This window comes from Cebus imitator, unplaced genomic scaffold (genome assembly GCF_001604975.1).
Source record: "Cebus imitator isolate Cc_AM_T3 unplaced genomic scaffold, Cebus_imitator-1.0 Scaffold42, whole genome shotgun sequence".
NCBI classification, from domain to species: Eukaryota; Metazoa; Chordata; class Mammalia; order Primates; family Cebidae; genus Cebus; species Cebus imitator.
Window position 1 is genome coordinate 8,126,392 of NW_016107357.1, and position 25,567 is coordinate 8,151,958.

At 36.5% G+C, this 25,567-nt stretch overlaps 1 protein-coding gene across 13 annotated transcripts in view; it reads right to left on the bottom strand.

Annotated features, from left to right (window-relative positions):
• ENAH (ENAH actin regulator) overlaps positions 1 to 25,567 on the bottom strand; it is a 156,929-nt gene that overhangs the window by 43,847 nt on the left and 87,515 nt on the right. For all 13 annotated transcript variants that reach the window (XM_037737744.1, XM_037737742.1, XM_017526421.2 and 10 more), the window contains exon 3: positions 16,117 to 16,294. In XM_037737744.1, the coding sequence (XP_037593672.1) occupies positions 16,117 to 16,294 (178 nt within the window). The remainder of the gene's footprint in view (positions 1 to 16,116; positions 16,295 to 25,567) is intronic.

A 25,567-nucleotide genomic window follows, 5' to 3' on the forward strand; every position in this document is an offset into this window, starting at 1 on the left:
CTTTAACTTCATACCATCATGTAAAATATTGATCTAAATTCTGATAGGTTGCTTAAATTCTACTGCAGTTTGCATTTCCTGAAGATACTAAATTATTCATTCCCTCATATGCATAAGCCTAACGGAACTTCCTGCTTAATACTGATGCCATTAACTCTTTTCATTCAGTCAGGGGAGCAAAGCAGAGTGGAGAGAACACTTATTGTACAGGCTGAGTAAATTCGGTAATACGATGTTTTCAGCATAGTTTTTAACACTAGCACTGATGTTACACAAACCTTACATTTTACCTATGAAAGGACATGTCTCTTTAAGTTAGCCATATATATGTATTATTATTATTTTTTGCATAGCTGTCCCTTGATCGCTAATGCAGTTGTCAAACAGCCATCCTTCAGGCTTACCCCTGCCTTTAACATACTTTAACATCAGGTGTTTCGTATGAGCAGGGAAATGCAGAAACACTGGGTAAGTTAGAAGTAGTGGAAAATGACAGGCTGTTTAGATTTCATTGGTATTACTATATTTTATTACTATATATAATTACTATAGTAGACTCTGTATTCATGATTTTCACAACCAGTGGTTCCTCCTGTTAGCAGTTAGTCCCCAAGGCAATTGGTAATGGGGATATGACCCATCTCAGCATTGTTTCTTAGGATTAAATGAGATAATGTTTGCTTAAAGACTGGCTTGAATCTGATCTGCATTCTCTGGAAAGCTGGTCAGTTGAGTGGGTGAGTAAGCACAACATCAGCATCTGAATTAGTGGTGTTCACACTTCGGACCATCAGTAATGCCCCCAGTTACTTCTCTCTTGATTGCAAAGTTCTATGCTATACATTTTAGAGACAGAGTGAAAGCAAATGTGTTTATGTTTGCTCAAAGGTATCCAGAATGGAAGGGAAGCAGATACTGCAGCGGTACAGTTGCTGCATTAAAAAGAAGTTACCACACTGCAGGGCACTGTGCTAGGAGGTGTGAGGATTACAAACAGTAAATTTTACTCAAAGCAATGCATTTTTAAAGTGGCATTTTGAAACATTTTCAAAAATATTTCAAATTTTGTTTTAAAATTTGATTTAAAAAACTTTTATATATCTCAGGAAATGGAGCATTGTGCATATATAGCCATACATGAAAATGTACCTTCATAAGTATCTTCTCTCTCTTTTTTTTTTTTTAAACTCAACCTTAAGACAAAGCTATGTATGATTGGGTTTTTTCCCATCCTTTATGTCTTGTAATCCTCTTCCAACTTATGACTCGAATGCATTTTATTCCCTTCTAAGCCAATGTGAAAATGGCTGCTAACAGTTGATAACTTGCTGACAAATTAATCGGCTGCACTGGCAATAGTCTTAATAACTTCCTTAGTCTACCACGTTTCGTAAGCAGTTTATTTTTAGTTGTGAAATGAATGGCCCTGCCTCTAGCTAAATACACTCCAAAAGGCAACTAGAAGTTGAGGGGCCTATCATTTACCAATACTGTCATACCCTAATGCCTCCAAAGGCAAGAGTAACTGTGTCCTCAGGTTCACTGCTCTGCGTCCTCCTCCTGAACACAGATCAAGACTTGCCCATTAAATGCCCTCCTACCATTTGTTACTAAGGGCATTATTAAGTATATGCTCAGAGAAATCGCCACATTCTGGTAGAATGTTACTTTAACTAAAACAATTAGCTTCTATTAGAGTGTCGACCCTTTAATCAGTGCTCTTAACCAGAAATCTACTACCTTTTCTTTTACTTCAATTTAAGCAATTTTGAAGTCCTGTTAATGCAACCTCCTAATTTCTCTCTCCAAACTATTTCCATTGCTTCTGTTCTTGTTCCATGATCTATTGTTTAGCAGTGCTCAGGATGGGCAACATGTATCCCAGAAGCTTAACATATATCAGTTGGGGCAGGGAAGAAAATAGTAGCACTTGCGACCATTAATTTTTCTCATCCTTTTTACTGTTTTTTAATGTCTTACAATGTATTCAACACGTCAGCACCAAAGTGTATATATATAAATGATGAACACACATATATCAGGGGATAAGCTCAAAAACTGAGAGACCACCAACCTAGACAATTACATTAGCATCATCTAATTAAGCTGCCCATTCCAAACTTGGTATCTGTCCCTTCCCCACAGTCGCCAGTGATACTTTAATGATTAACAGATCAAATCATTGCTCTTAGTAAAAGCTCTTCAATTGCTGCCCACTGCTTTTAAATACCAAATCCAGTGCTTGCCCCTCCATGATGTGATTGTTGTGTATCTCATCCAATTCCTCCTCTGTTGCTCTCTGTGCTCTAGGTACACTGGTCTCTCAATTTCTCAAATACGCTATAACATCTTTCCTCTGCAGAGCCTTTTTGACATATGCATGTGCCTTCTACTTCAATATTTTTCTCTTGGTCAGCTGGGATGCCTCTGTTCAACCAACTAGAGCTTTCTGGCAGTTAACAATTAGAGTTACTATTAGCCCTCAGAAAACTAAAATAATTTATTCTTCACTAGGAATCTCACGTCCTACTTTGAGTTTTATTGTATATGCTTTTTTGCTGATTAGTCACTTCAAAAGATTTGAAAGGAGAGAAACATAAATATAAAATTAGGTAATATCAAATTTCCTAGGAAATAGGAGGAGTCAGGCTAAAGACTCAGGAGAAAAGTTTTAGAAATATGAAAGAAAGAGAGTTTGTTTTGGTTTCTTTCACTCTGGATGGGAGCGAGCAACAGAGAGAAAAAAGACCTGGAATAGCCTAAAAGCTTGACGTTTTGGGGGAAAATGATAAAGGCACCCAATTCCATAGGTAAAGGTGGGGACATTCAAGATAAGAGGATATCTCACATCATTTTAGGGAAACACAATTTTACTCTCTTATTCACATGTAAAAAACTGAATCTCCTTTAACCAAGAAGGGGGTTTTTATTCTATGAAAGTATTTTAAAATGATTTTCAAAGACCATGACTGTTTTCTCCTACTTTTATAGGAGAAAAAAAGAATTAAGAGAACTAGAAAGGTATGAAGTTTCTGATAACTGCAAACTAACATACTTAGGGGTAGGGAAAAAAATGAAGGCAGTGGAGGCAGGGCTATTCTGGGTAAGAAAACTGAGCCAGAGGACCAAGAGAATAAACCTCAGAGAGTTCCACAATTTGGTCAAGAATTCATCCCTGTTTACATTCAATTTGGCACTGAAAATTGCTACACAGTTCTCCTTTACATAATTTACCAAGTTTTAAAATGTTTATTTAAAACAAAAAAAAAACGAAAGCATCTCAGGAAGGCTTCTTGTTTTGATTTTAAATCTCTTTGCTTTAAAAACTTAAGATTTAGCCATTACTTTTCACTATACACCACACTCACACAACTTTAAAATAAGAGCCAATTACTAAAACTTAGAAACTATGCCTAGATACATGAATACATGCTTTTAAACTAAGATTTGCTTTTCAAAATGCCATGCATGATAAACACTACAAGATGTACGAGTCTTGAAAATATTACACTAATTGAAAGCCAGTCACACACACAAAAAAAACCCACATATTTTATGATTCCATTTATATGAAATGTCTAGAACTGGCAAATCTTCAGTGATATTTTATATTAATAGTTGCCAGATGCTGAAAGTATAAAGGAATTGGAGGTAAAGAAACAATGACTTAAGGGTAGAGGGTTTCTTTCTTGTGTGATTAAAAACGTTCTAAAATTGTGGCAAAGGTTCCGCAACCCTGTGAATATACTAAAACCACTGAATCGTACCCTTTAAATGGATAAACCGTATGATCTGTGAAGTAAAGCTCAATAAAGCTGTTACGGAAAATAACAAGTGCCATGCTGTGCATATGGTCTTCATCTCACAATTGTTTATAACACAGAGTTTAAAAATATCCCAATGCCTACTGCTTTTTCCATTTTGAAAAGTATTAAAAGTGATTGGTGGAATTTTCAGTATTTTTATTTTCTTCTGCATGCTTTCCTGTACTGCTAAAATTTTTATAAATAGCACATAACTTTATGATCAGAAAAAAATGAATTTATTTTCAGTTGAAAAACAAAATGCTATGGAAATTATAGTTCTGTTAACAAGAGTGGTTCTTGTTGGACAGAGCTCTAACTCTCCAGTTTGTTTTGTGACGGGGTCTCACTTCCATTGGCCAGGCTGGAGTGCAGTGGTGAGATAATAACTCACTGTAACCTCAAACTCCCAGGCTCAATGACCCTCCCGCCTATCTCTTGAGTAACTGCAACTATAGGTGCATGCCACCACATCCAGCTAATTTTTAAATTTTTTCGTAGAGACGAGGTTTCACTATGTTGCCCAAGCTGGTCTTAAACTCTTAGCCTCAAGTGATCCTTTCACCTTAGCATCCTCAAGTGCTGAGATTACAGGAGTGAGCCACTGCGCCTGGCCTAGCTCTAGTTTCTAACAAGAGAATTGGACATAAAGAATGAAGTGACTATGAATAACGCCAACATGACCCCAAATGTTTGGAAGGACTGCAAAGCCAGGACCTGAATACCCTTTCCAAACACCAGAACTGGTTAAGAGAAGACATACAGTGGCTATTCTGCTATCACACTACTTTCCAGGAGAAATAAAACCCAAAGGCATTTTTTAGATCATGACTGTCTCAATACATATTCACTCAGGATGGTTCATCAAAAACCAGGATTGTCCTAGTTAAACAAAGACAGCTGTCTCCTTTTCCATGGGAACCCTATTGCCCTTGCCCTTCTCTCTCTGCACAATATTTCCGGTATTTCAAGAAGCCACTTACCAAGAAGCAACCTTTATCTAAAACAACGCAGGACAGCTAATATTTAAATGACAAAGCTCTCCATGTTTACTTTTTGAAATTCAAAAATATGTAAAATTCGATTAAAATAGTTTTGTTGAATACATAAAAATTAAATAAGCTGGGTTTGTCTCACATGGGATTTACTAAATAGAATTAAAGACGGCCAGGAGTGGTGGCTCAAGCCTGTAATCCCAACACTATGGGAGACTGAGGCAAGGCATTGAGGCCAGGAGTTCAAGAGCAGCCCGAGCAACGCAGTGAGGACTCATCTCTAGAAAAAATTTAAAAATTAGTTGGGTGTGGTGGCATGCACCTATAGACTCAGCTACTTAGGAGGTCGAGGCAGGAGGATCCTTTGAGCCCAGGAATTTGAGGTTATAGTGAGTTATGATTTGCACTCCAGATTAGGCAACAGAGCAAGATTCTCTCTTTAAAAAAAAAAAAAAAAAATCTGTAGTTTATTCTAACATCGACAGGAAGCCATTCAGGGTTATCCGGTACACACTAAAATAGTTACCCAAAAACCTAATCTACCATCTTTCTAGCAATATAAGGACAATTCCATAAGTTATCTGCAGAAGAGACTAGAGACCCATTTCCTCGGCATCCATATCACATATCGTTCATCCGGTCTTCAAAGTGGGGGCACGTGATTTCAAGGCTTGAGGAAAATTTTAAATCAATGGGAAACCAGTGATTATTTCTGAATGAGAAAAAAGTAAAGTAATTCTCTTTGTTACGATATTACCACACCAAAGAGAAGAACAGTATTTGCAAAATATACTCCTTAATAAAAAAATGTATTTCTTCCTACATGAATGACAATGTCATAGCCAAATACTCTTGAAATTTTCCAGAAAACAGAAGTCATTTGTTTTCTCATGTGAATCATTTCAGAAATTACAAAAGCTCACAGAAATAGGGCTACCTTATAAGAATTATTTTTGGTATCTTTACATGAGTAGCATTCTATACTTGCTTCCTAACTACCATTCTGCACTATTCATGGTACTTATGCCACCTTGCGAATATCTTTGACCATGACTTACCCTCTCTATACAATTAACAGCCCCATTAAGACCAACAATTTTGAATTATTCATTTTTGTTTCTTTCCTATCATGTAATATAGTACCTTAACAGGAGTACAAATAATTTCAGTTAACTATAGCATTTCTTCTCTTAGATTATAACAGCATCTACCTCTTAGGAATTTTTATGTATTAATGAAATGATGTCACAATATTCTTATATAAAATACCAACCGACTTCAAAGATACTGCTATTTAATATCATCTTCAAAAGACTCCTTAGAATTTTTCTATCTTGCCTAGGTTATGAAACCAGGAATGCCCATTGTTAATTCAGAGGCAATGCCCCAAAAGATGCACACAGGCAACCTGACAGGACGCCATCACGCTTCCAGATGTATGAAAGCACAGCCAAGATTAAGCTGTAAAAATTGTGGAACAAGTTTGGCTGCTGCTATGTGTTGTGAATGGTCTCATCAGAGTGAAAGTGGCTCCTGCAATTCATCTTTTATTATAAATGGAAAACAAGACAGACTGTTAAAGCCTCGCTCTATTCTTGTTTTAAGAGGAAAACGTTCCACACAGAGGTTATCAAAATTTTTGACTGTTTAACATCCTGCAAAATGCTTCTTCAATTTATGAGCAATAAAGGATAAAAATTCATGAATAAAGATAAAGTAATTACATGCGAATTACTATCCTCATGTAGGAAAGCATGCAAATAATCACAGATGACATCCTCAGGTCATTGGAGCACTACTGAATAAAGTTCAAGGCTATTGTAAAATTAGCCTGGAAGAACTGAAGTAACTAGCTGGACATGCATCAGACAATAGATTATAAGGTGCCTAACTGCCAGAGAATCAAGGACGCAGAGAAAAGGGAATGAAAGGTAGACACAATATAGTGTCTGTATGACAACAAACTCCAGGCTAAAATAACTTTCTATAAGACATGAAACCCCTATTTATCAAAAAACAGTATCTGCCTCTTTTTAGCCATTTAAGCATTCCCACCTTGGAGGAGGACAAGATAACTTAAGTTCCACAACATAAGTAAACGCTGTGCTCATGAAAAATGAGGTTTCAGGTATGATCAAGCTAAAGCGGCTTTCCCAGTTAGTGAACAAGAACTTAAAAGTCATAGAAGTTAATGCATTTATTGTAATTTAGTATAAACAATTTATAAATCTACACATATGAATATGTAATTCATATATAATTATGAAAAATCACAAATGTACTGAGTGAGACACAGCTAGAAACAGCAACAACAGTTACTGCTATTAAATAGATGGTGGTTACAAAGCTAATTGCTGGGCAATTTTAATATATTAAGCATCCAAAAAGGCCGTCAGACCTACATTTTCCCTTTTGTTGACAGATGATGACAGGAATTAGGAATAATTTTTGCTACTTCTGTGACTTGCAAAATCCTGCTTTTTGCCAGCCCTCCATGATGTCTTCATGGGGGAGGAGAGAAGATGAAATACAGAAAGGAAAAGTACAGGAAGAAAGAGCTCTGTTACAGGTAAAGCTAGGCATGTCTACCTACACTGAAGGGACAGAAAATATGAAAATAATCAAGCCCATCTGATAGACAACCTTTAAGATTTCTTTGCTTTGTTAGGCTGTCTAGAAAAGATAAATACAGAAATTCCATTCTCAGTCAATAGCTATCTCTGCTAAGTTATGACAGTAGTTTTAAAAGGTCTTATTCCTAGGATCCACTTATACTACTAACAATTATTAAAGACCTTAAAGAGCTTTTCTTTATGTGCATTATATCTATCATTATTTACTGTATAAATAATAAAATTACATGTTTTAATTTTTAGAAATTCAGTTTAAAAATAATAATGAAAAAGCAGTTACATTTAAAATAAATAACATTTTAATGAAGAGTATTTCTCAGGACAAAAAATGTTGATTAGAATGCTATGGATTTACATTTTTACAAATCTCTTTGGTATTTAATACTAAAGATTAAATAATAATCCAGACAGTAGGGTTATTTCATTTGCCTTTGTACTCAGTATACCGTGGCATACTGTTCTGGTTGAAGAACACTGAAGAAGGTCCCTTGAAAGAGTCCGGAGGCGGATCTTCAAGAATTGTCATGAACCATACTTTTTGAATCCCTGAATTAGAGTTTTAAATTCAAGACTCCCAATTTTTCACTGGGTTTAGCCCAAGAGAAAATTAAAACATGGAGAACCACCAAGTACACAGTAAGGTAGGCCTTATTAGCTCTAATGATTAGGACATATGTAAACTTTTTTTTTTTTTTTTTTAAAGACATGGGGCCTCACTGTAGCCTAGGCTGGAGTGCAGTAGCACAATCATAGCTCACTGTAACCTCAAACTCCCAGGCTCAAGTGATCCTCCTGCCTCATCCTCCCAAGAAGCTACGACTATAGGTGTACACCATCATGCCCACCTAATTTATAATACATATATTTAAAGACAGGATCTCACTATGTTGCCCAGGCTGGTCTGAAACTCCTGGCCTCAAGAGATCTTCCCAAAGCACTGAGATTACAGGCTTGACTCACCATGCCTGGCCCTAATGAGAAGAGAGTTAGCTCCGTCTAAGGTCTATGAATTTTAAGAGGATTAACTGCTATCAAATATTCACTCAAACTTTCCTTTTAGTGACTATGAATTATTAGATATAATTTCAAGCACTAATCAATGCAAAGAAGATAAAGCTACAGTCATTTTCTGATACCAATTCTAGCCCAGAACTTCAAGGTTGTTCTTGTATATGAATGGGGGATCAGAAAAAAGAAGCATAAAGGGAAGGCAAGGAAAGAGAACAGAAGAGAAGCATCCTTTCAAGAGAACCTGGCCCTAACATATCCACAGTAGCTAAAGAATAGCTAAATACAGTCCTTGGGAGAATCAAGGTTAGTTATTCAAATAATCTTCCTTAGAGCTTAACTGTCTCACAACCTTGGTTGAGAAAGGCTAAGGATGGGCTGAAAATTGGGGCTTTGAGGTATAAGAGGTATGCCACAGGATCTGGAGCCTAATTCAGTAGCTCCCAACCTTTTCAACAGCTAGAAACCCTTTTATACGGTAATTAGCCCCCTTGAACTTGACATTTAGAGTGAATCTGCCCAAATAAACTGTATTTATCATTAATCATAAGAAATTAATGGAGTTTCTTTTGCCACACTGTGAACTATTTAAAGCCAGAATTGTGTCTACATGCCTTTCTTTCTAAAACCTGGACTGAGGCTTGCAGTAAAACTCAAACTTATGCTGAACTACACTTTCATTTTTACCTGTTTCTTCCAAAGTTCTGATTTTCTTCGTATAGTGGAAATAATTTTAGGTATCGTATACATTGCATTCAAACAAATATGATACTCTCCCAGAGACGTCTATTATTAACATGTGAGAATAGATAGTCAGAATTCTTCCTTAATGAAAAAGTTACCTAAGTGAAGTACAATCAGAACCATATTGGTTTTCTACACCTGATTCTATCATTGTTTGAATTTTCTTCTCTATTTCTGCCTCCCCTCAGGAACTCAGGATATAAGTGCTTGACTTATATCCTCCAATAGCTCCCTTTTCAAACAACAGCCAGCTTTCCGGAGTACAGCTTTGCCCACATTATCACTCTTGCTTGAAAACTTACTAAATCTCTACCACCCATAGGTCTCAAAGGCCCTTCTTGATCACCTACCTTTCTGAATGTATTCCTACCAGGCCAAACAATTCCCTGCTCTACAAACACATCTCAATCTTTCCACTTTTGTACATGTATGCTATTCCTCAGGCCTGATATGCATTTGCTCCTCATCTTCCCATGCATACATTATGTCCAAATTTCAAAATTCAGCCATGAAAGTCAGCTTGTCACTAACGTGTTCCCCATTTGCTCCAGTGAGAAGAAAGGATTCATCCCCTCCACACACCCAATACAGTATGTTATCTGTCCTCAGACAAATTTCTTTTGTTGTGTTACGGTTGTGTCTTATCTCCCCTGCAAGACTAGAAAGAAGATCTGTGAGGACAAGACTTGTGTCTAATTTCCACTGGCATACAGATACACTCAAATGATGGATGAATTAATTTTTCTATAAAAGAAAAAAAAAAACACCCAAAAGACACGTCTTTACTGGGCAGTTAAAACAGATGTTGGAGAAAACTTGAAAGTCTCTCTAATATTTTTTTATTTCTCTAAGTTAATTCATATAGAATAATTTTCAATTTTTTTGGACATTAGCATTCAAAATAACGTTTTATAGTTTAATACTATGCCTCTGCCTTGTTTAATTCCCATGATATCCTGACACAGATATTCTCATTATTCACATTTTATAAATCAGAAAATAGCTTTAGAGAAGGCAACCTGCCACCAGAAGAAGAGACAGAATCAGAGTTAGACTCTAAATTCAAGTTATTTCTACTAAATTACAATAAAGACCTTAACATTTCACTTAAAAACACAAAACCAAAAGTAAATGCAAGTTTTCTTTTTCCTAATTTCTCATTCTGAACCGACTTCCCTCAAAGGCTTTTTTAAAAATGCTCTGAATATCTTGAATTAAAGGCCAAACAGCGGTAGAAAGAAATGGCCTAAAGGCTGGAAAACCCAATCCGCTTTGTGCCTCCCTTTCTAGTATGGACAATCTGGGGAAGTCCCATCTCTCCACATCAATCTCCCTAATTGGAAATTGGGAGTGACAACAGACACATTAACCTCACATTACCGTGAAAGCTGTAGATTCACAAAAGGGGATGACTGTAAGTATGAGAATAAAGTAGAACAGGCAGACCTATGAAAAGATTGTCCCCACCTATCCAATCCCCAAACCTATTACTCATTTAATACCTGATGAACAGATAGGTTTACAGGTTTCAAAAGGTTTCAAAATGTTAATTCTCCAATAAGATTAGCTGTTTTGGAAAGTCAAAACTAAAAAACATTGCCCAAGGTTATCTTTGGGATTCTTTCCAGGTCCAAATTTTTAAGATTTCATGAAAGTAATAATAAAGAACCCCAAATGCAGTATGTCCAGAACCAAATGTGTTACCTTCAGTACAGTATTTCCTCTTCCACTCTGTCTCTGGTTAACAGTACCATCTTTACCAGGGACCCAAAATGACATACCTGGTCATCATTTGAAAACACTATTCTCTCCTTCCCGGCCTGTCCATTACATCTTACTAACAAAGAGAAAAGTTCTAAGATCTAGGTACAAAAGCCTCTAATGCCACTGTGTAGCTATGGGTCCTTGGTGGCCTTCTGTAAGCACCAATCTCATTTCTAAAACAAGGATAATACCACCAACATTGTAGAGTTGTTATAAAGATGACTGGTTATGTATAAGCCAGATTAAGACTGGGCACACAGGAAGGTGATCAATAAATAAATCATTATTCCTGCCTCAGAAATATTTAATTTCTATTTGAGGACAAAGGAAGAAAGTTAGAACACTGCAGTGGCAGGTAGAGCCAGCACTAAATGAAAGCTGGTCACCACCTCTTCATTCTGTTCCTCTCCTCTCTCTGCTTTGTCAGTTCAGGCTTCATCCTTCTCACCAGTATTATCATAACAGTATCCTGAATTGATATGCATGCTTGCAACTTGCATGCTTACCAATCTATCACACTTGTCCTAAAGCACCAACCTGATCATGTCAATCCTTTATTTAGCTTCCTTCAATGACTCTTCATCACCTACATGATAAAATGCATACTCAGCACCAGGCCCTTCCCAACCTTCTCTTGCGATGCCCTGCCCCTGACCCCCACCACATAAATTCTCATGTCCAAGCCACATCATGCCATGTTTGTTATTTCCCAATTGCTCCACGCTCCCATGCTTCCAAACCTATCTAGAATGTTCTACCACTGATGAGCCCTCCCCACTCTTCAAAACATAGCTGAAACATCATCTTCTCTTCAAAGCTTTCCCTGACCCTAGAATTTTCTTTGGGAATTATTCTGAAGGCCTTTCTTCACACTACATTCACAAGCTGTATCCTAATTTTACTGGCCTTGTTTCTAGCAGTTCTAGCCCAACTGTGAAATCAGGCAAGGGACAGGCTTTATTTATCATGTTTGTATTTTCCCAGTGCCTAACACAGTTTGTAAAAAATATGTTTATTTGAAAATATTTTTGTGATATAAGCTTAATATTGTTTGCATTAATATCAGCAATCTGGAAGACTAAAAAACAAAACTGTCACTATAAAGTATTTCTAGAAACTGAGATTTTTTAAATCCAATTCATTCCAAACATATCATAGATTTTTTAATGCTGTAATAAAACTCATACAAATGCTTATATTGGAAGGTATGCCAGGCCAAATTATAATAAAAAATGGAATCTCAGTACTTATTATAAAACCTGAAGAAAATTTCAACCCGAAGGAAGGAATGACTTTTGACTATGTTCTCATGTTAAATAGATTAAAAAATAAAATCCAGCAAAAGTAGTCTTTTAGATAATGGTAAAATATTTATTTTGGGGTGTTCTTTTTAAAAAGGCATGCTTCATCTTAAGTAGAACAAAAGCAGTGGGATAATCTTACTGGTTATTTTCTTATATTTTAATGGATTTAAACAATTATTTCCTATTTTTAAATGATTTAAACCTTTTACAAAATAAAACAGTTGAGCAATTTTGCCTCCACCAATCATTGCAAAAATTAACTTTGTAGTTTATATAATCCGTAACTATTACCTACAAAAATCTATTAATGTACTGGATAAATAATAGAGAAATCAAAAATATCACTTTAGGTAATACATGCATTTAAAACTGAATCCATTTCCATGGAGAAAGGAAAAAATACACTGTAGCATTTGGTATAAAAGGAAGAGCACTAATTCAGCTCTTTTTCAAAAATGTTAGAACATGTGATTTGTGTTTTTTTAACTTCCAAATATAACTCACTGTATTTAGCACCTTCTGTACTTTCCAGTATATTAGATAATTGCATACCAAGTTAAAAACAAAATAAAGGAAAACATTTCTGCCACCCACAATTTTCATTAAAGAAATGGAAATATTACACAAACACACAGAGCACCTTGTAAAGGTTGGTACGACTAGTCCCCCTGAAAACTTGTTTTTTGTAAATTTAAATATTTGAGGATTTAGGGGACATGGAAGAAGAAAGGAAAATTATATGACTATTGGTTTTGGCACAAAATGTGAGCTAGTAATTTTCGAATTCGGCTCTAGAGAACCATGGAGGTGTCTCAGTGGTTGTGCATCCTGAACCCCACATTAATCAGAGAAGCTCCATATTTTTTTGTCCATTTTATATACTGAACTAACCAAACATCTCATTTGCACAAAAATGTTCATAACTTTTAGAAGTCTGGAAGTCACTGAGAAAGATCAGCCAATTACAACAGTGGATAATATTGATATCAGCACCTAATAAATAAAAATACAAACAGAAATGTTTAATATGAAAAAATGTTTTAAAAAGCGGTAAAACATTAAGAAACAGGCAAGACTAATATTTGTAGTTGCTTTATCAATAAGTTTGTTCTGCTTCTCATCAGTTTTATCAGGCTATAGTTTGTAAAGGGAAAAAACACGCAAGTTAAGCTTTTTAACTTGGTTTTGGAAAAAAGACAGTAGATGATTTCAGCAGCAAACTGGCTGTGAACCCAAACCAAAGATTTTTGGCAGGGTATGATCAAGCTGAGAGGCAACACTATCGGGTATGTTTGTTTAGATAAAGAGGAGGTGGCCCATATAACGTTGAGGTAGAGTACATACTTTTTCTACACTGGGAAATCTACATAAGAAATTATAACTATTCCCAAGAACACTCCTGATTCTTAACATCTTACTCTCTCCCACACTCCTACTTCCATACTAATTAAGGTCATCAAAAATAAGAAATAGTACTTAACTACAATAATTAAAGAAAACAGTCATTTTCTAAACAAATCAGGCTATTTAGAACTTTGCCATTCTATACACTTTGTTTTCCATGATGAAAAAACTACAGAACTAAAAGCTTCCCTGCCAGTGACCTGATCCACAGTACCAGGAGGCAGCTGTGATGGACCCATTTCTTCCACCATTACCTCTCTTTCCTCAGCCCCTAGTATGAGTGGTTGACATAGTGACTGAGAAGAGAAAAAATATCAAAATCATCTAACAAGAATCCTATTTTTTCCCATACTAAAATGCTTGTGTAGCTTGTGAAATGATTTGCCTATTTACCAAACTTTCTATAATGTGGAGCATTGTTTCTTAATGCTTATTACTTTGTAATAGAGAATGTAATTGAGTCTCTCCACATTAAGACTCATTAATTTCAAAAGATGAAAGATCAGAAAAAAGGCTGGGCACAGTGGCTCACACCTGTAATCCCAGCACTTTGGAAGGCCAAGGCGGGCAGATCACTTGAGGTCAGAAGTTTGAGACCAGTCTGGCCAATATGGTGAAACACCATCTCTACTAAAAATACAAAATTTAGCCAGGCATGGTGGTGAGCACCTGCAATCCCAGCTACTTGGGAGGCTGAGGAGGGAGAATCACTTGAACTTGGGAGGTGGAGGTTGCAGTGAACAGAGGCTGCACCACTACACTCCAGCCTGGGCAACAGAGATAGACTTCTTCTCAAACAAAAGAAAAAAACAATTTATATATATATCAGAAAAAACATTAATTAGCATTTGCATTTTGAAATCAAACTATATAACTACTCATTGATAGAAGCAATCCTTTCCATTTGGCTAAAAATAAAAAGTCAATGACAAGATGAATAATTTTAACTACTTTTAGAAAAGGAACATTTAGCTCCTAAGTTCCTAATATCAGTAACATTTAGTTCCTAATATCAATGGATACTGTTTTGAAAGTTTAGAAATAAAAATAATACTAGTTTGTTCTAAAACAGATGTATGAAGCCAAATGTTATACACATACATCTACTCTCCAAACGTTGGTCCCTTAATTATTTATCATGTAACTGACCTATTCAACAAAATATTAAGAATCACAATTCTAGCTCCTTCCCTATGGTAAAACTATGGTAAATGACAGCAATTCTTTATCTACAATAGCATGCTAATAAAACACTGATACCTGCAAAAGAAGTATAGAGACTTAGAAAAATGACCTACAAACAAGACTGTACAGACTTTTCCATGCTATTTTCTGGCCTTAGAGACAAACCAAGACAAGTTCTTGTGGTTGATTTTCAACTAGATTAAATATGCAAATTCTGTGTAAGTTATGTATTGATATTAATTTCCTCAAAAGAAGATCTGACATAAAACATCTAAAGGCATAACAACTTAAAGTTTCTGCAAGATCCCAAAATGTCTTCTTGCTCTGAAATTAATATTTGGAACAGACTAACACATGAGCTAGATGTCTCAATCCTTTTTAGTATAAGGCAAAGTATATATTTTTAACAGGTTTTGATAGTCTATACTTTCAACAAAGTGTCAAACTTTCATCTGTCTGTAACTCCTTCCTCTTAAAATATATAAATTTTATTTATAGCACATTTATATCATTAAAATGATTACTAAATGTACAATATAGGCAAGAGTAAACATAGTTGTGTTTTTATACCTGTTATTTTCTGATTATAAAATATATCTCTTCAAAGAAATAACGACACACTGGTATATTTTTCTATTTTTCAAACCAAGACAAAACTGAGCTCATCCTTGATACATACGGTTTTTTAAAATTGGAGTCTTTTTAAAAGTGATTTCTACATTATCTTTCTAACCAATATGCACTATCAGAGAAGATGCAATTCATGACTTGTACCACCCGAGGGCACTCCTAAAATCTTTAAAAAACCAAGAATCACATTTTCATCTACTAGGAAGGTAACCTAGTCCTACTTCAAATTCATGGGCTCAGTAATGGTTTCAAAAACATCTTTCAGAAAACATGTGTTTCTTTACACTAAGATGATAAATAAGCATAATTCCTATCCACTGCATCTTCTCTGAGCAACAAAAGAGTTTCTAAAGCAGGATGAAACATACCTAAACCACTTCAAATAAAAGGGTTACAGAATTAAAGAGAAGTAAACTCACAGGATTATCTTTCTAGATTATACATTTATCATCAATAAAAAGTTGACATTTCTATAGAAAATAAAAGATCAAGAACTACTTCAAATATATACATGATCAAAAAGTTAACAAAAAGATTTGCTTTAACATATATGTGGCACTTCAAGAATACAAGTAAACCTTCAGTTTTGCTTTGGCTCTGGAAAAAAAAGAAGAAAGAAAACACAAGTAAACCATGGGCACCTTACCTGTTTCCTGTGAATTTAACACTTCTAAGGCATGCATCATGGCACTTGCAAAGACATTGGCATCCTCTTTGCTGCCAAAGTTGAGACCATACACCTGTCTAGCATCTCGCCACTGGTGGAAGGTCTGTGTAGCTTGATTGTACTTCAACCCTTTAGGAATGGCACAATTTATCACGACCTAGAAGACAATAATTCTTTATAAAGTCAAACCAATAACTGGTAAAATCAAGGATGTCAACAAATCCTGATTGTGTATATTAATTCAGATGTGTTCCTAACAGGCCTTGGCAAACACATTGAACAATTATCTAGGGTACAATCTACAGATATATCAGTCTGATGGAAGTTAAGCTTTCTGCTGATACAAAGGTCTGCCATAAAACAGTAAATCAGCAAAACAAAAGAAAATCTATTTCCCTCATTAAATATATTTTAACTTGTTTGCTGAAGTATCACAACTACAAAAAGTATACACAACTTAAGAGTGTATCTCAGTGAATGTTCACATGAAGTCAATACCCTGATTAAGAAATCAAAGAGTAACACCAGAAGCCCCTCTTCTTAATTTCTCCCACCTCCCAAAAGGTACTAGCCACACTTCTAACATCATAAACTACTTTTGTAGGTTTTTGGATTTTATATAAATGGAGTTACACAACATTATAATGTATCTGCTCTTTTTTTTTTTTTTTTTTTTTTTTTTTTTCTTTTTTGAGGCAGAGTCTCACTCTGTCGCCCAGGCTGAAGAACAGTGGTGCAATCTCAGCTCACTGCAACTTCTGCCACCCGGGTTCAAGCAATTCTCCTGCCTCAGCCTCCCAAGGAGCTGGGATTACAGATGCCTGCCACCGCACAAGGCTAATTTTTGTATTTTGAGTAGAGGCTGGTCTTGAACTCTTGATTTCGTGATCCATCCACCTTGTCCTCTCAAAGTATTGGGATTACAGGCATAAGCCACCGTGCCCAGCCATAATGTATCTGCTCTCTTATTCTCAAAATTATGTTTATAAGAGCCATCCACTTGTTACATGCAGCTGTGGTTTGTTCATTTTCACTGCTCTATGGTATTCCTTTGTACACATCATGTTTATTTAACCATTCTCCCATTAATGAACATTTGGATTATTTGCAGTTTGGGTTATTACAAATAGTGATATTATGAACTTTCTACTGAAAGTCTTTTGGTATAAACAAGCATTCATTTTTGTTGGGCATATACCTAAGAGTGAAAATATCACAGGATGTATGTATGTTCAGCTTTAGTAGAAAACTCCAAGTAGCTTTCCAAATTGGTTCTAGTAATTTATACTTCCACAAGAGTATACAAGAGTCTGTGCTACTTCCACATACTATGCAACATTACATAACTGTCCATCTTTATTTTAGCAATTCTGGTGGGTATGAATGCTATGTCACTGCAGTTTTTGTCTGCATTTCCCTGATTTTTATTAGCTATCTAGATATCTCCTTTTGTGAATAACTGCTTGAAGTAAGTCTCTCGCCCATTTTTCTCCTGAGTTGTCAATCTTTTTCTTCGATTTCTAAGCCCTTTATATATTCTGGATTAGATATCATTGTTGGTTATCTGTGTTGCAAATACCTTATGCTATTCTATGAATTGCCTTTTCATTATTAATGGTGTCTTGATGGATATAAGTTCTTCCCTTTTATTCTGTTCAAATTAGCAATCTTTTCCTTTATAGTTACTTCTTTAGTACCCTGTTTAAGAAATGTTTCTCAATCACAAGGTCATTAAAATATTGCCTCATATTATCTTGTAGAAACCTTATTTTACCTGTCACATTTGCATCCCCAATCCAACTGGAATTGATTTATGCCTATGGTGTGAGGTAGGGATCAAGTTTACTATTTGTTTCAATATGGTTGTCCAAATGATCCAGCACTATCACTGTGCTGCAGGTTTGCCTGCAGTACACAAATCAAGTGTCTGTGTGGCTCTATTTTCTCCTACAGATCCATATGCTTATCTTTTTGCCAACTCTATAGTGTCTTAATTATTGTAACTTTATATGAAATCTAGAAGACCATTAGAGTGTCTTCCTGTTTGATTCTTCAAAACTGCTTTGGCTCTTATCAGTCCTTTGTGTGCAGCAAGTTTTACATTCTGATTATCAGTTTCTACCAAAGAAATTTTGGGGACTTTGAGGCTGCACAAAAGCTAACGTATCAATCTGGGGAGGGTCTTGAGTATCGATATAGGGGTCTTCAGTATCTTTCATTAGATTTATTATTTTATATTATTAATAGAGTTTTAAGTATTAGAATCTTTTGTTATTCCTAATAATTTACATTAAGGTTTTTACCTCTACATACACAACCATGTCATCTGCAACTGAAAGCTTTATTTCTTCCTTTCCAATCTGTGCACAACGTATTTCTTTTTATCTTCATACGCTGGCTAGAAAGCACAATACAACACTCAAAAGAAGTGTTCATAACAAGTATCTTTATTTCCTGATTTTAGAGGGAAAGGCTTCTCAATTAAACCATTAAAGATATAATCTTTCATGTGAAGCGAGGAGGCTCATGCCTATAATTCCAGCACTTTGGGAGGCTAAGGCAGGTGGATCACTTGAGGTCAGGAGTTCAAGACCAGCCTGACCAACATGGCAAAACCTTGTCTCTACTAAAAATACAAAAATTAGCTAGGCATGGGGGCATATGCCTGTAATCCCAGCTACTTGGGAGGCTGAGGCAGGAGAATCACTTGAATCTAAGAAGCAGAGGGTTGCAGAGCTGAGATTGCGCCACTCCCCTCCAGCCTGGGCAACAAAGTGACACTGACTCAAAAAATAAACATATACATAAATAAATGATCTTTCATGCAATAATTTTATTGATACCTTTTATCTGGGGAAAACCCCTCCTATTACTTGACAGCTCAGAGTTTTCGTCATGATTGAATACTGCATTTTATCGAGTGCTTTCCAACATCTCTTGAGGTGACTGGCTTTTCTGTTTTTATGCAGTAAATTACACTGATGATTTTCTGGTATCAAACCAATCTCACATTCCTAGGATAAACAATCTTGGACCTCACATATCAATTTTTACACATCTCTAGATTTTTGTTTGATATTGCTCTGTTTGAAATTCTTTACATGTACTTTTACGAGTGAGATTGACCTGTAATTTCCTCTCTGCTGTATTCATGCCAGGTTTTGATACCAAAGTAATGCTGGACTCAAACTGATTTAGCACTGTAGAGTTGGCAAAAAATATAGGTACCCTCTTTTGTATTCTCTGGAAAAAAGTATGTAATACTGGTGTTCTCTAGCTGTTCTTCTGTGTTTTCCTAGGAATTTCTATATTTCATCTAAATATTCAAAATTACTAAGATAAAGTAACTCAAAATGTCCCCTTAATCACTTAAATGTCTGTAAGATTCATAGTGATATCCCTTCTTTCTTTATAACAGTTACTTAAACCATTCTCTCTTTTTTTTTAAGAGCTGTACCTCACAAGGACTTTAGAGACGAACCTCTCCTTAGTGTGTTTGCCTTCTCCTGCATTAATTTCTGCTCTTCATTGTTACCCTCTTTCTATTAATATTTTATATGGCTTTAACGGCTTATTCTTTAATTTCTTGAGATACAATCTGAGGCTGGCTGAAAAGTCAACAATACTTCTTTTCTAAAATAAACATTTTAGCCTCTAAATTTCACTTTAATCACAAGTTTAGTTGCATTCTATTGGCGTTAATATATAGCATGTTCATCATTATTCGACTCAACTAATTTTTCTCACTTCATTGTGATTTCTTCCCTGACTCATAGGCTATTCAGAAAGGTATTTCTTAACACCTACACCTACGGGATTCTCTATTATCTTATTTCTAGATTAATTCTGCTATGACCGCACACTTTGTATGATTTTAATCCTTTGAAATTTGTTGACATTTTCTTTAGGACCAAGCATATATACAATTTTGAAATTGTGACTTGTGTATTTGAAAAGTATGTGTGTATATATGCCAATTAGGCTAGGGAAGTAACTCTGTTGTTCAAACTATCTATATAGTCTTACAGACTTTTTTTTTTCTGACTACCTGTTCCATCAGTTATTTATTTATTTTTTTTGAGACGGAGTTTCGCTCTTGTTACCCAGGCTGGAGTGCAATGGCGCAATCTCTGCTCACCGCAACCTCCGCCTCCTGGGTTCAGGCAATTCTCCTGCCCCAGCCTCCTGAGTAGCTGGGACTACAGACACGCGCCACCATGCCCAGCTAATTTTTTGTAGTTTTAGTAGAGACGGGGTTTCACCATGTTGACCAGGATGGTCTCGATCTCTTGACCTCGTGATCCACCCGCCTCGGCCTCCCAAAGTGCTGGGATTACAGGCATGAGCCACCGCGTCCGGCCTCATCAGATATTAAGAGAAGTAAATTAAAGATTCCTGCTGTGACTCGCAAATTTGTAACCAGAACAATAGGAACTTTGAGATCTCTGGTTCCAAAATTGCAGCACAGAAGCAGGCCATAGAGAAAACTGCAATTACTTTTGCACCAACCTAATAGTTCCCTACTCTCCCTGCACCCCCAACAAAACAAAATCAAGTATATAGCACCAAAATGATCACCAGCAGCATCCCACAGCCCAAATATGAATAGGAGACAGTTCCTGGAGACACAGAGAAATGAAAAAGATCTCACCAGACAGTAAGAAAATCAGACATCCATATCTACAATGGCCCTCCCCACAGCCTGCTGGCACCAAGCACATGGAAAATCTCCCCCAAACTCATGGCTTCTACACTGGAAAAAGTGAGATCAAGGGAAACAATGAACTTCTCCACCATCTTGGGTTCAGGGCAAAAGACCCATCTCTCGTCTCAAACCATGGGAAGCATTGGGAGTGCCAGAAGGGAGAAATACCCCTGAGGACAGCCAGATACAAAGTGGAGAAGCAGGACTAGCCCACAAAGTCTGCTGTGTAACTTGGCCAAAAGAGACACAGAGTCAAAGTGGCTGTTCAGCAGCACCATGCTGTACCCTAGCCAGCCTTCCCACACTACCAGGACATTTCCATTGGGACCTCATCAATTTGGGATGGGTAGTACTCTGATTGTTTACTAGAACCTGGGCAAATCTAGACTTTTTTTTTCAAGACAGGGGCTTGCTATGTCTCCTGCTGGAGGTGGCTCATTCCTGTAATTCCAGCACTTTGGGAGGCCAAGGTGGGCAGATCACCTGAGGTCAGGAGTTTGAGACTAACATGGCGAAACCCTGTCTCTACTAAAACACAAAAATTAGCCGGCTATGTGTGCCTGTAATCCAGCTACTTGGGAGGCTGAGGCAGGAGAATCACTTGAACCTGGGAGGCAGAGGTTTCAGTGAGCCAAGATCATACCACTGCACTGCAGCCTATAGGCGACAAAGTGAGACTCCATCCCAAAAAAAAAAAAAAAAAAGTTAAAATGTTATGCACATTTTACCACAATATAAGACTGGAGTGCAGTGGCCATTCACAGGCACAATCATAGGACATAACAGTCTTGAACCTCTGGCCCTAGGTAGTTATCCTGCCTCAGCCTCCTGAATAGCTGGAACTACAGGCACAAGCCACTGCACCCATCCTCCTGATGTGGTTTATATAAATATTGGGGTGGGTGTGTCACAACTCCTTAGATACTAGAAACCCAAAGCTACTAAAATTAAACATTATCAGAAATTTAGAAGACCCATTTTAAGGCAAATCAATATCCGTGTTTGGCAAATAGCCTAAAATGGCAAACAAGAGAAAAGACGTGTTACATTTACTTGTTCAATTGTTCATGACAGAATGTTAGAAAAAGTTGTGGAAAATATTACTAGAATCAAAATTATATAAACTACTGTTTCTTTTTTCCTTTTTAAATCTGAATTATTTCACTCATCTAACCATTGAGGATAGACAGTACTGCAAATAATCTTTAAAAGTTTTAAAATTAAGTATTTTCACTTAATAACTACTTATTGGATATCTACTGAGCATGTTGTGAGATTTGGAATATATCATAACCCTAAATTCTGTGCTTCAGATCCAGTGAGCTTGTGTCTAGACTGGTGGTGATGTTCCATCCTACACATGCCTATCTATTTTTGGCCTGACCATAACAGAGTAAACAGTGCAGTAAACACCCACACTTCCTTGCGACCTGACTCAATATCTTATCCTGTCTATGAGGTCATCCATGACCCTTTCTCCTATCTTCTCAACAAACTAAAAATGCTTTTATGCCCTCACTGTGCTCTATTTTACACTTGTCACAATTAAAACAGTTAACTGTTGTTATTTGCTTATATGCTTAGCATCCCCATTCTTTACTGCATCTTTCATTCAAGATCAGGAATGATATTCTATATAAAACCCAAGCATAGGCCAGGCACAGTGGCTCACACTTGATATCCCAGCACTTTGAGGGGCTGAGGAGGGTGGATCACAAGGTCAGGAGTTTGAGACCATCCTGACCAACATGGTGAGACCACATCTCTACTAAAAATACAAAAATTAGCTAAGTGTAGTGGTGCACACCTGTAATCCAGCTACTCGGGAGGCTGAAGCAGAAAAATTGCTTGAACCTGGGAGGCAAGGCTGCAGTGAGATCGTGCTACTGCACTCTAGCCTGGCGACAGAGCGAGACTCCATTGGCCCCCCCCCCCCCAAAAAAAAGGGCAAAATACCCGTAAACACTTAACAAGTGTTAGGCTGGAAAAGTATCTTAATATATAACATATTTATATAATTTGTACATACTCAATTTTTAAAGTAAATATTGGGTGGTTTCCACAGCTCTTACTATAGAAAGTTTAGATGTTTAGTAAGTTATAATAACATGTGCCCACTTTGAGACTGACCACCATTAAGATATGTAAGAATGATGGCCAGCCACAGTGGTTCATGCCCATAATCCCAGCTACTTGGGAGACTGAGGCAGAAGGATCACTTGAGCCCAGGAAGCCAAGGTTTCAGTGAGATATGTGGTCACACCACTGCACTCAGGGCCTGGGCAACAGAGCAAGAGACTGTCTCGAAAAAATAAAAATAAAAAAGAAGAAGAAATGCAAGAATGAAAGAAAGAAAACCAATTATTTATTAGATTTATTCTTAGGTATGGTGTTTAAGTATCATTAGAATAAAATCATACTTTTCTAATTGTTTATTGCTTAGTTATACAAAATTGCAAGTGGTTTTTATATACTGATCATGTAACCAGCAACCTCGCTGAACAATCTTGTTAGTTCCCATGGTTTATCTGCAGTTACTCCTGGCAGATTTTTATGCAGACAATTATACATCATTGGTTAAGGCCAGCTGTTTCTTTCTTATCAATTCTTATAGCTTCTATTTCTTAATCTTTGTATTGGTTATCTAGTACCTCCTCTGTAACACTTGATGAATGTGATTAGAGCTGAAATGCTCAACTTTTTCACAAGTTTAACAGAAATGCTCTCGACACTATAGCATCCCATAAGATACCTGCTATATGCTATTTTCCACCCATATTGGCTGGAGAATATTAATTTTATGCCTAATGTGATGAGAACTGTTATGGATTGATTCAAGTTTTATCAAATGCTTTTCCTGAACATTTGCTTCTGTAGGTTTTTCTCCTGGTAAACAACATTAGTAAGTTTAATGTTAACCATTCTTATATTACTAAGGAACAGAGATAAGCCCTATTTGATCAAGAAGTGGTTTTGTTTTTACTAATTACCATATTTGGCCTGCTGATATCTTATTGAGGACTATCATATCTAAGTATATATTCATAACTGAAGACTGGCTTATTATTTTCCTGTCCCAAACTTGTTCTCCTATGTTTTGGATATCAAAATTATATAAGCCTTATAAAATACCATTTTCATACAATGGTTGCAGAAAATATCTCGAAATTTGTAAATGCTCTCGACTCTCCTGTAGCTTTTTAAAATTCGGGGGACAAATTATTAACCATTGATTTATTTCATGATTGTAGGTCTATCATGTTTTCCTGTTCTTCAGTTTTAGAAAAGTTATGTTTTTCTACAAAATGGCCCATTTATTGGCATAAAGTTTTTCATAATATCTTATTTCCTTCAGCAACTATAGTGGTATTCTGCTTTTCATTCCTAAAATTGGTTTTTTGCACTGTTTCTTTTTTTGTTTGATTATGCAAGTTTTTTTGTTGCTGTTGTATTTTTTTGACATGGTTTTGTTCTGTCTCCCAGGTTGAAGTGCAGTGGCACAATCATGGCTCACTACAGTCTCCACCTTCCAGACTTAAGTGATCCTTCCACCTCGGCCTCTCAAGTAGTTGGGACTACAGGCACACACATTTACCTGGCTAGTTGTTAGGGTTTTATTTTATTTTAGAGAGGGAGTTTACCTCTTATTGCCCAGGCTGGAGTGCAATGGCATGATCTCGGCTCACTGCAACCTTCACCTCCCAGGTACAAGTGATTCTCCCATCTTGCTTCCCAAGTAGCTCTGATTACAGGCATGTGCCACCACATCCAGCTAATTTTTCTTTTTGTTTTTGTTTTTTTATTTAGTAGAGACGGGGTTTCACCATGTGGCATGTACCACTGTGCCCAGCCTGTTTGGGTTTTAAAAAATAGTTTTGTACAGCCAGAGTATCACTATGTTGAACAGGCTGGCCTTCAACTCCTGGGCTCAAGCGATCCTCCTGCCTTGGCATCCCAAGTGCTGGGATTACAGGTACGAGCCACTGCGCAGGCTAGTTTGTCTTTTCAATGAAGCAGCTTCCGTATTAACAAATACTATTTACTTTTATTTAACTAATATCTTTGTAATATTTTCTTCTGCTTTCTTTGGGTTAAATTCATTATTTTTTAATTTCCCTTTTTTTCCTACTACACACAGTTAAGACTTGTCCCTCTAAGGAGAGCTTTCAGATGTAATATCACTCAGGTCTCAGTGTTTTCTTATTTTCTAATATTCATAATAATTTCCTCTTAAGGTCACAAATCATTTAGAAGCACAGTTTTAAATTTTTTAATGTTTTAAGAAATATTCTATTTGTCAAGAGTTAAGAGTCATAGGATAGTTTACTTCTCCTAGAAATAAAAATTTTAGTGTTTCATATGCAAATTTCCTAGCTTAAATTTCTGATTATCTTCAAACATTCTTTTTCATTTTTGTAAATATAGGATTGTTCATCAGTACTTTCAAATAACCAGTTCACTAAATTTACCAAAAATGTAGTTACTTTACAGCTATTAAAGTTTGTAATGGGCCGGGCGCGGTGGCTCAAGCCTGTAATCCCAGCACTTTGGGAGGCCGAGGCGGGTGGATCACGAGGTCAAGAGATCGAGACCATCCTGGTCAACATGGTGAAACCCCGCCTCTACTAAAACTACAAAAAATTAGCTGGGCATGGTGGTGCGTGCCTGTAATCCCAGCTACTCAGGAGGCTGAGGCAGGAGAATTGCCTGAACCCAGGAGGCGGA